The sequence below is a fragment of the Acinonyx jubatus genome, chromosome D2 (genome assembly GCF_027475565.1).
Source record: "Acinonyx jubatus isolate Ajub_Pintada_27869175 chromosome D2, VMU_Ajub_asm_v1.0, whole genome shotgun sequence".
NCBI classification, from domain to species: domain Eukaryota; kingdom Metazoa; phylum Chordata; class Mammalia; order Carnivora; family Felidae; genus Acinonyx; species Acinonyx jubatus.
This window is the reverse complement of record NC_069393.1, coordinates 59,766,623-59,779,500: the sequence shown is the minus strand read 5'-3', so window position 1 is coordinate 59,779,500 and position 12,878 is coordinate 59,766,623. Positions and strand designations below refer to the sequence as shown.

General features: G+C 41.6%; 1 protein-coding gene across 4 annotated transcripts in view; it reads right to left on the bottom strand.

The window, feature by feature from the left end:
- CNNM2 (cyclin and CBS domain divalent metal cation transport mediator 2) overlaps nucleotides 1-12,878 on the bottom strand; it is a 147,285-nt gene that overhangs the window by 45,921 nt on the left and 88,486 nt on the right. The window contains exon 2 of one of the 4 annotated variants that reach the window (XM_053207776.1): nucleotides 6,406-6,500. The exons of the other annotated variants lie outside the window; for them this stretch is intronic. Within the exon in view, the coding sequence (XP_053063751.1) occupies nucleotides 6,490-6,500 (11 nt within the window). The 3' untranslated portion in view covers nucleotides 6,406-6,489. The remainder of the gene's footprint in view (nucleotides 1-6,405; nucleotides 6,501-12,878) is intronic. 4 annotated transcript variants of the gene reach the window in all.

The window sequence follows — 12,878 nt, the reverse complement described above, 5'->3', positions numbered from 1 at the left end:
TAATTAAAGGCCCCAGTGGGTTAACTTTCAGAGTGATTATCCTGGGTGGCCTTGACTTGATTAGCCAGAAGGCCTTAAAGGGGGAGGGGTGAAGACTTTCCGAGGGCGAGAAGAAGTGCTACCTGTTGAAAACAGCTGCAAACCATGCCTGGGTGTGATCTTCCCTACTGACTGTGGACTCTCTTAGCCTCCACAATTACAGAAGCCTGTTCCTTCTAACAAATCCCTTAACGGATATCTTGAGTGTGTATCTGTCCTCTACTTGTTCTGCTTGTTGGACAGACTCAGGATCCACACCACAAAGGGATTTAGAAAGCAGATACCAAAACAAAATTAGGATTAGATGAAGCTTTCTTTTCCCAAACCTGAGACAATGGATGATTGTCTACGAAGACAAACTAATATGTATGCTGTGCCAGTGAGCATGCTCAGTGAACTTCCTGACAGAAACAGCAAGTCAAGTAACCTTTTGGAACAACAACAAAAAATTAACCTAGACTAAACTGTAGTTGCATCTACAAGGAGCCAAATCATTTCTTTCAATCCATCCAAATGGACTCTCCTGTTAAAGACAGCCATCTGGTCCTCCCACCTAAGCTAGGATTCCAGGCGGAGAACAATGGATGGGCTTGTATTCCCATACCACCTCCCACTTGGTTCTCGCTCTTTTGCTGGTCTTCAGTTTTGCTGCCAGATGCTTTAGCCAGAAACCCAAAGTAAGGCAATTAATAGAAGATTCCAGCCATTCTGTGACTTGCTTAACGGCCCATCCAAATGATTTGTGAGAAACTCTCGTGAACCAACAGAATAGAAACTGAAGAGTTTTTTCCATTATTCCTTTCTCCCAGAGTATTTAAAGACTTGGATTTTCCCATCTTTTGAGGAAATATTTTCTTATAAATAGTGAGGCATGCCGGGCATCTCCATTTCATCTTTTTTGGTGGTAACACTCACTGTACTCTCACTGGAATGTTTTCCTAGTAAATGATCAGCAGTGGAAAACATGGCTAAGACAAAAGATGGCTTTCAGGCGGAGATGATGGGAACCTTCTCATCTTTCCCAAGAGACAGGTAGTTCTTCTATACAACTGTGGTGTTTATTTTAGAACTAATGAGCCTATTTCTAACTTGTGGCCTTTGGCTGATGAGGACTGACTATACTAGTGAGAGAACAGTCCAACAGATTCAGAATAGTCCATCAAAACCAACAGGCGATTTCAAAAGGACAAAGATATTCCTGCTGCTAAGGCCAAATATCAGGGTTTTAATTTTATGGTTTTCTCTTCTGCTCCTTCCTTGCGTCTTACCTTTTTGGACCAATAATCATTTAGAACTGTTTTGTAGTCCAAAACTCTTGATGCCAATTCAACTAGATTTCCTGGATGATTTCTACACACAACTAGACAAGATCAGTAACAATACCAAGCCATACATAAAAATATGATCCTCTTGTGATACTCGTAGTGAACAAAAATTATCTAAGTCTAGACAAGCGCCAAAAACACTGCAGATCAAACCGCACCATACATTTGCTTTAGGGGCAGGCACTTTATTGTATTATTTTTAAAAAAAATTTTTTTAACATTTACTTTTGAAACAGAGGGATAGAGTGTGAGTGGGTGAGGGACAGAGAGAGAGGGAGACACAGAATCTGAAGCAGGCCCCAGTATCTTTAGCTGTCAGCACAGAGCCCGATGTGGGGCTCGAAACCCCCAACCACGAGATCATGACCTGAGCCAAAGTCGGATGCTCAACGATTGAGCTACCCAGGAACCCCTAGGACCAGGCATTTTAAGGGAAGGGATGAGTAGGCATCCATTCTTTTTTTTTTTTTTTTTTTTTTAAGCATGCTTAACGGGCAAGCTAAGGGCTGATTTTGTTAGAGAGACCTATCCCCTTTCTTACTCAAGTCTCCTTCTCACAAAGTTCTTCCTGAGGACCTCAAGTTGGAGTGAGGAAGTAAAACTGCTATTGTACTGTACAATTAATATAAGCTAATAATTACATATTATGTAGTTAATCACCATGTGATAGGAGGGAAAAAGCTACAAGATCATCAAAAGTCACTGAGTTCTAAAGTTGAGGGAAAACGACATCATGTGGTTCAATTTCTTATCCAATGTATTAATCCTGCATGCAAATTTTATACAAATAACAAACTTGAAAAAAATTAGGCAGGCAAAAATATCCTGACGTTTTCCTTATTGTCCTGGCAGAAAACAAGTCCTAGCATTTTAGTCTTCATTTCCTATCCGTGGCAAACTCCAGCACGTCGTTGTCATTTGAGAGAAGAAAAAAAGATGTAATCAGATGACTTTAACAAGAAACATTTTCTATTATAAATTCTTTCACAATTGCTTCTTCACACCTTCTCCATTATCTGTCTCTCCCCCAGTGTCTCTGAAAACTATGCTGGAGATAGAGATTGTTTTCAACGAGGAAAAAAAAAAATCACCACCTAAATTTCACCAATAGAAGCCTGGTTAAAGAAATTCTAGTACATCCATACAATGGAACACGATGAAGCTATTAAAAAAAAAAAACAACAACAAAGTAGGTCTACATAAATTATTATGAAAAGTTATCCAAAATACATTAAGGGAAAAAAGCCTGGAATGTTGTCCACAGTATAATCCCATTTGCATAAACTGTATACATATAGAAAAATTCTGGCAAAAAAATAGGTAACCATGTTCACTGAAATATGTAGTAACATTACAAGTTTGTGTCTTACAGATAGTAATTCTGACAAAATCTATTTTTTTGTACAAAGTGAGGCAAAATCTTGTCCTATTCCTCAAAAAAGGAAAAAAGATTTATACCTGCATATAGTACATTATTGTATATAATCCTAATGAGAGGATGTTTGACTAGGAATGAATGAGCACAGAATCCTCTGTCAACAGAATCCTCTTAAACATCACCTGACAATCCTTTGGGCTCTACTGCTTACTCCTTCCTCGGCACCCAGCTCCACACAGATGTGGACTGGCTTTCTGCTCATGCCATCAGCGTAAGCAGATACCATGTTGTGACAGGACTCACGATGCGGCTCAAAGTGCTGCTGGCTTCTGCCAGGGGACTTCCGAAATCTCTGCAGTTAGGCACATGCAATCCGGAACAGTGAAGAACCCACGCCCCTGGGAGGAAACTTCCTCCTCTTGTCCTGGAGCACAGTTCTAGGAGCATTTCATATGGCTTCTCAAAATGTCCTAGGTAGGCAACACCTGTTGCCTGTAGCCACAGCCAAAACACTATCATATCCTTGAATTTCTTTCCCTCCTTCCCATTTCACTTCCTTTGTCCTGAACACCTGTTCCCTGGGATCCCATTCCAAATAAACTTCCCTATACTCAAGCCTTTGTATCAGGCCAAAGTTCTGGCTAAAACATCATCAGATGAGTGGGAAAGTTTCTCTACCAACCAGTTTCTGGCTTCATACATCTCATTGTCTTTTATTTCCACGAGTCTGGTGCCAGGTGTGTTGGGACACATTTGTGTCCTGACACGACGAATGCTGGGCCTGCACGTTTGGGTCACAATGGGCAGGAGTATTTCTCCCTGCCTTTTCTACACTGGGTTGGCTAGCAGTAACTTAACACATAGAAGGGACTGCCAGACCCTAACCAGATGTATGCCCAGCTCAACTTCCCCACAGCTGGACTCCAAAAAATGCCTGGGGCCACTCTGACATCACTAGACAGGAGCGTCAGAGAGAGGGTAAATCAAAGAGGCAAGAGAACAATCCTGACCAATTGTAGCTAAAACATCTGGACTTTGCAAATTTTACTAAAACATATGATCATATAAACACATTTGCTAGAGCCCTTTGCGGCACCTATGCATGTGAAAAGCACTTAACCCTAAACTTCACTAGCTTTATGGGAAGTCTGCTTTCTACTACGTGGTAATCAGGTAATGGTAACCAAAGTAGATAATGCACAGACTGAAAACTCTCAAATCTATATACCACTACCACCCTCCACTCCAGTCTTCTCAACTTCAGATATAAAAAATATCCCAACTGGGAGTGCCTGGGTGGCTCAGTTGGCTAAGGGTCTGACTCCTGGTTTCGGCTCAGGTCATGATCTTGTGGATTGTGAGTTTGAGCCCCGTGTGGCGCTCCAAGGCTGGCAGCACGGAGCCTGCTTGGGATTCTCTCTCTCCTTCTCTCTCTCTGCCCCTCCCCACTCGTGTTGTCTGCCTCTGTCTCAAAAAAAATAAATAAATGAAAACTTTAAAAGAGGTCCCAACAGCCTACTTCATTCTGTTCACTTGTCCTATGAGCATCTCAAGTTTAACACATCCAAAACATCTAATCTGTTCCTCCACTTCCATTCCTCTTGCCGACTAATGGCACCAGTATCTATCAAATGTGAAATCGAGGCAGTCATCTTAGATTCCTCCTTTTCCTCTAGGTCCACCCTGCTAGGACAGATTGGTTGCCAAACACTGTGCTAAATTCTAAATTTAAGACTGTCTCCCAAATACCTATTGAATCTCTCCAATAATCTCCAACCCCATTACCAGCTCGCTAATTACAGGTCCTCACTATTTCTCTTCTGAACTGCAACAACCTTCCAACATCTCATCATAAAAAGCAAATCTCAAGAGGTTATTTTCCTGCTTACGATTCTTAAGCGGCTGCCCATTACATTTAGGACAGTTTAAATGCTTCAGCATGGCCTGCAACACCCTTCATGACAGGATTCCCAGCCCTTTCTCCAGCCCCATCTCCTACATCTTTTCTCATTCCGCACCACAGCACAGCATCTGCCATGTTCCAAACCAGATGTGCAGTTTCAGTTTCCTCTGCCAAGAACACCTTCTTCTTCCCTTGGCTCCTTGCCTATTACTCTTCCTCTGAGACACAATTCAAGTATCTTCTCATCCTGGAAGTCTTCCTAGCCTTGCCTATGCCAGCTGGGTTTGGTTGTCCTGTATCTGTTTCCATAGAGCCTTCGCTAGCTCCATCAACACATCGATTATCCTGTCTCATAATTCTCCTCTGCGACACTGTGAGATTCTTGAAGGCAAGAGTTCTCTTTTATATCGAAAGCCTCAGAAACTAGCTAAGCACAGTGTCTGGTATATAATACTTTCAATAAATGCTAAAAAAAAAAAAAAAAGCTCAAATTAATCATAAGAAAGTGGGAAAGCAGATGAAGACCAGGAAAAAATGGTATTGCCTTTGCAAGCTCTTGTCATAGATTGTTTTTCTTCCTAGGGCACAATGAAGTAAATGAGGCCAGTGACTGCTGGTCGACTGTAATTTTAGCAACCATTTCCCAGAAGAGTGACCAATTGTTGTTCCCTAATCTAAGGCCTTGTACATAAAAGACTCTCATTTCCCATTTAATTTAATTGAACTGATTTTATTATTTTAACTCCTATGGCACCAAGTCCTAGAAAAGTTACAACACAGTTTATCCCCAGATGAAGCCAGCTTAAAAAGCAAGTAGTAATCAAACCCTATTCTCCTTCCTGTTGAGTCTGAGAATATCTTCAAAGAATTTTCATTGTCTTCTTAAACATACGACACGAATTCAGCCTGGAAACCAAGACTCATTCAAATAGGATAGCTCATCAGGTTAAAAAAAATATATATGCATTTAGCTTACTGAATGAATGAATGTTCAAAAGATCTCAACATTCAATTTTTCATGTAAAGATCTTTAAAAAGAGAACATCCTTCTAAGGGATCTGCCCCTCGATAAAAATGTTAACATACATGCCTTAAGCTTTCTGGGAGAAGATGCTACAACCACCTAGTAAGAACATCACCTTGGTTCCTAACATAACATTCAGAATATCTAGGTCACCCTTGGCCACCGATCCTCACAGTAAGAGTCACAGGTTTTATAGTTAAAGTATGTATGAGGGGACCCCAGAGAATATGGTCAGTGTTTAAGGGGCTTAAAATTACAACTAGATCTGGGTTTGGATCCTTTGGTTCTGGTGTAACTAATCTCCTGAAAGAGAGATAAATCTTAAGTTTACTATGAAAATTGAACGGTAAAAATTTAGAATTTAACACCATACCTGGCACATAGTAAGTACTCAAAAAATGATGATGACTATGTTACTAATGAATTTTCTCCTGGTTCTGAAAGTTAAAAATTATCTCAAATGTACATGTTTAATACCTTTTAATATATGTAGAAACAGGACCCGGGGATCATTGGGATTACTCAGCTACAAGTAGCTTTTAAAATACAGGTTATAGGCTTCTATCAAAGAAAGTAACTTATATTACCTGAGCATTCAATCCTACGCAGGTTTGTTTTGTCTTAAAGTTCTTCAATGTAGTAACTCTACCCATTGTTCACTCTGTTTCTCGAAACCGAGATTTTGCAGCTAGGTGGATCACATGGGTTACGGAGGTTGTCCTCCCTCCCCTCTCACCTCTAGAAGTAGTTGCTCCCGCTTACTGGATGAGGCAGTGGGGAGGGCGGCCCATGAAGGAAGCTTGTACAGCCACTGCCTTTGTCATATTTCCTCTGTGAAGAAACAGAAGACTTCAGTTCCTGGGATTGGTTAAACTCTAGGTTAGAGAACTAAGGAACTACTTTGTATTTTACTCGGAGTCTCCTCTCGCTCTGTGCATAGGACCACTGCAGCAAAACCGTCGCGCACTTTTTGCATCTTTGTCAGGAAACTGGAATGATAATAAACACAGGTGGCTTGCAATACACAATAAAGTCAAAGAAGCTGGCACAGAGCAGAGAAAGGCTCAGAGACTGAGGGAATGAGAAGCGGAAACACCAACGAAAGACCAAGTTATATGCAACGACCACACCAACCCTGACATTTGCAAAGATAATGCCAAGATTACGATGTTTAAGATCTGAATTCACTTGCGGTCCCCTCTGGTGCAGGTCATGGATTCGTTCATCAAATATTTTTACTGAGCACTCATTATATGCTAGGCACCATACTGAGCACTAGGGATTAAAACAAAAAAACACATATAAATAAGACATTACGGTCAAGGAACCGGAAGTCAGGTGGGGAAGATAAGGCAAGTAAAATTCCAATATGGTAGACTCTCCCTTAAGCTGACCTCTGTGTAACAACTTGCTGATGAATGGACACACTCCATTCTCCCTGTGAAACACACAGACCAAGGACTCCAGCACACTGAATGCTTTGGGCTCGTAGGTTACCATCTAGTACTCTACCTCCTCTGCTCCCATAGATTAAGAAGAAAGTCTAAGAATTGGGTATTTTTGTTCCCAAACCTATTTATGATATCTGTACTTGATGCCACACCTATGTAACTTAAAAATTATAGAAACTGACGACAATAGAGTTGTTGTTTCTATGGCAACTATGATCAACTGTGAACATGAGGAATACTCTATGAAGATTCTGCACTAGGATGGCTGCAAAAATGCTTTTTATCATTTGTCTACTGAAAAAAAGAAAACTGAAGTTTAGAGAAGATTTAAAGAAGTTAGGGAAGATAAATTATAGATGAGCTTCATACGTTATCACAGGAAACACCAATCAGTGAACCCACGCTCAAAAGAAAATGCCCTGGATCTGTATCAGAAAAACAGCAATACTATTTTCCAATGCCTGCTGCAATAAATTAACTCGGGCAAAGAACAGTAATGGCTGCTCAAACCATTAAGGGAAAGGTTGATGGAGAACAGAAGAGTCACGTGGTGCCAAAGCACTGCTCTGAGGATTACTGCTAATCCCAAAGGGGAGAACCTAGGTTTACAGTGGAGACCAAAGGCAGTGATCAATTTAACATCATTAATAGTGGAAAATCAGACTTCATGTGCTACCTGATGTGATATGCTCTGAAGTACATTTCATCCTCTATGAAGTATTCCTGCCAAAAGTACTTAATCAAAAATTCGAATCCCATTTCCGGTGTAGAGGAAATACAGGATAGAGAGATGAAATGCTTTTATGAGGAAACAATCATAGAAACCCAAAATGTAGGACACGACCAAAAAACTAGACTGCTTTCTTCAAAAAGTCAATGTCGTCATTCATTTTGTTTGGTGTTATTTGAACAAACAATTTGGTGATGTAGGAAAACATCTCTTTTAGAGTTACCAGGGAGTCAAACAACAGGATGTCTTGAATTTGTTTTTAAAATACTATAGCAAAGGAAAAAGATTAATGAAGCTTATGTGGCAAAATCTTGACAGTTACCAAATTGGTGTTGGCTATGCTGTGGTTCATGGCCTATTTTCTCTACTTTTGTGTATGTTTGTAACTTACACAAAATGGCAAACAGTCAGTATCATGAGAAAACTAGTCAGAGGGAGAGGGTTTTTCTAGCTTAGAAGAGAAAAAAGAACCACCAAATCCAATACACAAATCTTGATTGAATCCTTGTCAGAAAAAACTATAAGTTGTCAGGTTTTTGAAAACTGACCATTGGAAAACTACGAATATGGACTAGATAGAAAAATGACTTTGGACAACTACAAACTTCTTAGTGATGATGGAATTAGGATTATGCAGGACAAGTACGCTGAACGTTTCAGAGGGAAGTGCCGTGATGTCTGCAATTTACCTTGAAATGGTTCAGGAAAAAAAAAACAACATTAAGAACTATCAAATCTAGGAATTAGGTATATGAATATTCATTATACTAGCTTTTCGGCTTTTTTGCATTTTGAACATCTTCATAATCGAAAGTTTTAAACAGTTTGTCACATGACTGCAAGTGTTTTTGAAATCGTGTATTTAAGGTATGTCTATGTGGTTTTTAAAGATTCCATCCCTCAGTTACCTTTAGTTGGCTCATTAAACAACAGAGTTAAGAGGGGGAGGGGATCCGGTGGTGTGTTGATAAATGTTTGACAACTAGTTCTCTGGAAAAAACAGCTCTGATTTGTAGCATTTGCCAGTTACCATGGTGTAAATATTCCTACTACGACTGAGTCCAAGTTACTACCAGAATGTCACTGAACACAGAGTTGGAAAGAGAATACAATCAGTCTTTCAAGCTGATAGGAGCCAGTTCCAACATATCACTGGATCCAGATCATAACAGAGGGACGTTTCCGCTGTAACGGGAGAGAAAAAGATGGTCTGCAAAAAACAAAGAAGCAAAGTTTAAATCGGCTGACAAGAATGGGGCAGGAAGAGGTTTGAGCACAGAAGACAAAGTACGACAGCACCTTCCTCAAAGGATTGGTATGAAGATGAAACAAATGCTATATAAAATATTCAGCACAATGCTTGGCATACAATAGTGACTTACGAAGAACCTCCTGTCATTGTTTCCTAACCTGATCCATCATCTAAAAGGTCATTTCCTCTTTTAAGAAATCATACCATGGGGACGCCTGGGTGGCTCAGTCGGTTAAAGCGTCCAACTTTTGGTTTCAGCTCAGGTCATGATCTCCCAGTTTGTGAGTCCGAGCCCCACATCGGGCTCTGCATTGACAGTGTGGAGCCTGCTTGGGATTCTCTCTCGCTCGCTCTTTCTCTCGCTCCCTCCCTCCCTCTTTCCCCCCCTCCCTTTCTCCCTCTCTCTCTTTCTCCCTCTCTCTCTCCCCTCCCTTCTCTCTCCTTCCCTGGCCTCTCTTTCTCGCTCTCTCAAAATACATAATAAACTGTAAGAAGAAAAAAAAAAAGTCACACCATGATTGCCTCTAGAAAGGGGGAACTGAATGGCTAGGCAATTTGCAGACAGGGGTGGGAGGGGACCACTTCAGTTTTGAGCCTTTTAAGTTTTTAAGAATGTGAACATATTCCTTATTCAAAATATAAATGAAATTAAAAGGTCTCAATTTTAGGACACGAGTCTCAGAAAGTACTCTGCTTTTCTTACTTTAAGCCACTACCTGGACATGTGCACAGTCAGGCATTCTTACCTGTCACTCCTCACAGAAAAATTTCCCAGCCCCTCCCACAAACCCAGTAAGAAAGGTTCCAACTCAGCCCGCCCACCTGGCTGGCAACCAGCTCGGTCTCACAAGCCCGCATGTGCAGAAGTCACAAGCTTGGCGGCCTCAGTACCCACGACAAAACTCACAGGAAGGCTTCAATCACCCACAATGCCACATTTCACTTGAAATACATTCACTCAACAAATCTTTACAGAGTGCCCATATAATGTGGGCCAAGGAACACAGAGATGAGTGGATCATTCCAACCTCGAGGAGTTCTAATTGGGCCTCGGAAAGTCTCCTTTACTGGGAATTTACCTTAGGCAACGATCTTTAGGCTGAAATTACTACTAGAATATGGATGTGTTATATACACACACACACACACACACACACACTAACACATATGTACATATAAACAATGGAAGTGATTCTTAAAGGAACTGATGTCTTCTGTAAATCTGCTGGAAAACACATTTTGTTAAATGAATCCTGTTTTGAAGCCATCAATTAGGAGTGTATTCTTCTGGGGAAAAAAAGTGTCTAGGAAAAGGAGAACATTAACATGATTCTTGGAGGTTCAACGGTGTTAAGTCCAACCCCTCACAGGACTCCACGCATCCCTTAGCAGGAATTAAGGGAGAATGGTAACCCTCACAGTAGGACAATCCCCCTGCAGACCTCCTCCATCATCAAGGTCAAGTGGGAACTCCAGAACTCTGAGTATTTTGGCAAGATGCTCCCTCTTTCTGCCCCTTTTTGCCCCTGTGCTCTTTCTGCACACAATATTCACAGCTTCTCCACCACCATCCGCCTGGAAACTAGCAGGACTAATTCCATCATGTCCTTTATGCCAGTCACCACAGGAAGCCCAGGACTCCAAGGCCATCCCTCATTTTTCACCAGCCTTGAGCGGCTTCCTCACAGATACATCTCATACTCTACCGAAGACTCGGAAGAAACACTGGCAGATCTCTGGAGCTCTCTCTCTTCTCCAATATTCTATCAATTCCTATCTCTTTGATCTCCCTAAACTCTCAACTCTGTCTCCAACTCAAGGAGACTGCCAGGCTCTGTTTAGGTTGCCCCTCCTTGTACTAGGACCTCCAGGTAATAAGCCGGGGCAATCACAGGGCTCACCTTCTCTCAGGGATCATTTTCCTTCATTGCCCATTGTCCAATATCTGAAAATGGTTACTTCAATATACCTGCTACAGATTTCTGCTTGTTTAGGGATGGAGGGTATATCTCATCCCCACTACTCAATTTCACAGGCACAGATGGAAGTCTCTCTTCCAACATTCTTATTGTCCACTGTTCTTATAGTCACTTTCTTCCACGGCTACTCCCTTGAACTCAACATTCACAATTACTACAACCCTGCCATTATCTCAATTCCAAACATCTACTGTCCAACCACCACCTCCTATCTTTTTAGATCATTCCTGTTAGCATCCCCAATTCCAAAAATCCTTTGCCTCACTTCTAATCCCTTGTGCCTACCACCCTCATGCCCACTTTCCCCACCCGATCTAGCTTTAGTTCATTCTATTGTCAGTCATTTTAATTAGACCCTAAACTCCCAGGTCCCTCTCACTCCCCCTTATTTATTTGGCTAACCCACAACCCATGTTAAATTCAACTCACTAAGAAATAGTTTTTATTTTATATTTTTATCTTGTTTATTGTCTTCTATAAGTTCCATAAAAACAGGGACTCTCATCCACTTTGTTTATTGCTGTGTTCTCACAGCTGAAAAACAGTTCCCAAGACCTAGAAGATACATATTAAATATTTCTTGGTTTAAATAAAATCCAATGCTCAAAGTATTCAGGGGCACCTGGGTGGCTCAGTTGGTTAAGCGGCTGACTTCAGCTCAGGTTAGGATCGCACAGTTCGTGAGTTCGAGCTGTGCATCAGGCTCTCTGCTGTCAGCACAGAGCCCACTTTGGATCCTCTGGACCCCTCTCTGCTCCTCCCCTGCTCTCTCTCTCTCTCTCTCTCAAACATTAAAAAAAACTAACAAAAAATAAGTATTCAAATGAGAATACTAAAGTGAAATGTATCATCTTACCTAAAAAACCAAATTGCTTGTTGTTGTGGAAGAGGTGATCATTAAAACAGAGACCTGGAGGGGCGCCTGGGTGGCTCAGTCGGTTAAGCGTCTGACTTTGGCTCAGGTCATGATCTCACAGTTGGTGGGTCCAAGCCCTGCGTCAGGCTCTGTGCTGGGCGTGGAGCCTGCTTGAGATTCTCTCCCCCACCCCGTCTCACGTGCTTGCTTTCCCTGCTCTCACTCTCTCCCCAAGTAAACACACTAAAAAAAGAGCCCTGGAATATGTATATACTTCCATCCTTATCTTTTTAACCTCCCTTTAATGTTTTCGTTTTTAAGTGTTATACACAGTTTCCACAAGATGGCAAACTAGGATGAGCTTCCAACTCAATTGTAGAGATTCCAGAGACAGGTTATCGAAACATAAAAGCAGTGAGAAAAACATTAGGCAACAGAGGGCTGCCAGATTTCAGCTGGGAGGAGAGGCCCTTGCTTGCCCAGAGCAGGTGCCACGGAGAAGCCCAGGTAGGGGAGTAGTTTCTTTAGGGGTGTTGCTTTCTCTAGATTGCCCCCACTGCTCACTGCTCACCACTGCTCAGTACTACAGTGGTATGCTCGAGTGGGCCGGGCTGGAGAGCATTTAAATAATAGGTACAAACAACTGCAAAGCCCCAAGTGCACCTTCCACTCCCTACTCACCTTCACAGCCAAGGTGGGGTGACGGCTATTGTCAGAGAAACTTCTCAGAGGCAACAAGCCAGGGATGTCCAGGGATGTGTCAACAGAGCAGATGGCTAATGCCCCAGAAAAAAAAAAGAACTCCTAGGCAAATAGATGAATTTGCCCCGGGGGCACAACTGCTAGAGAGAAAAACAAAATCAAACCATCCATATCAGCCCAAACTCAAGTTGATGGATCAGTATGGAAAAGAGTAGATTAGTAAAGAGCTTCAAAGATGG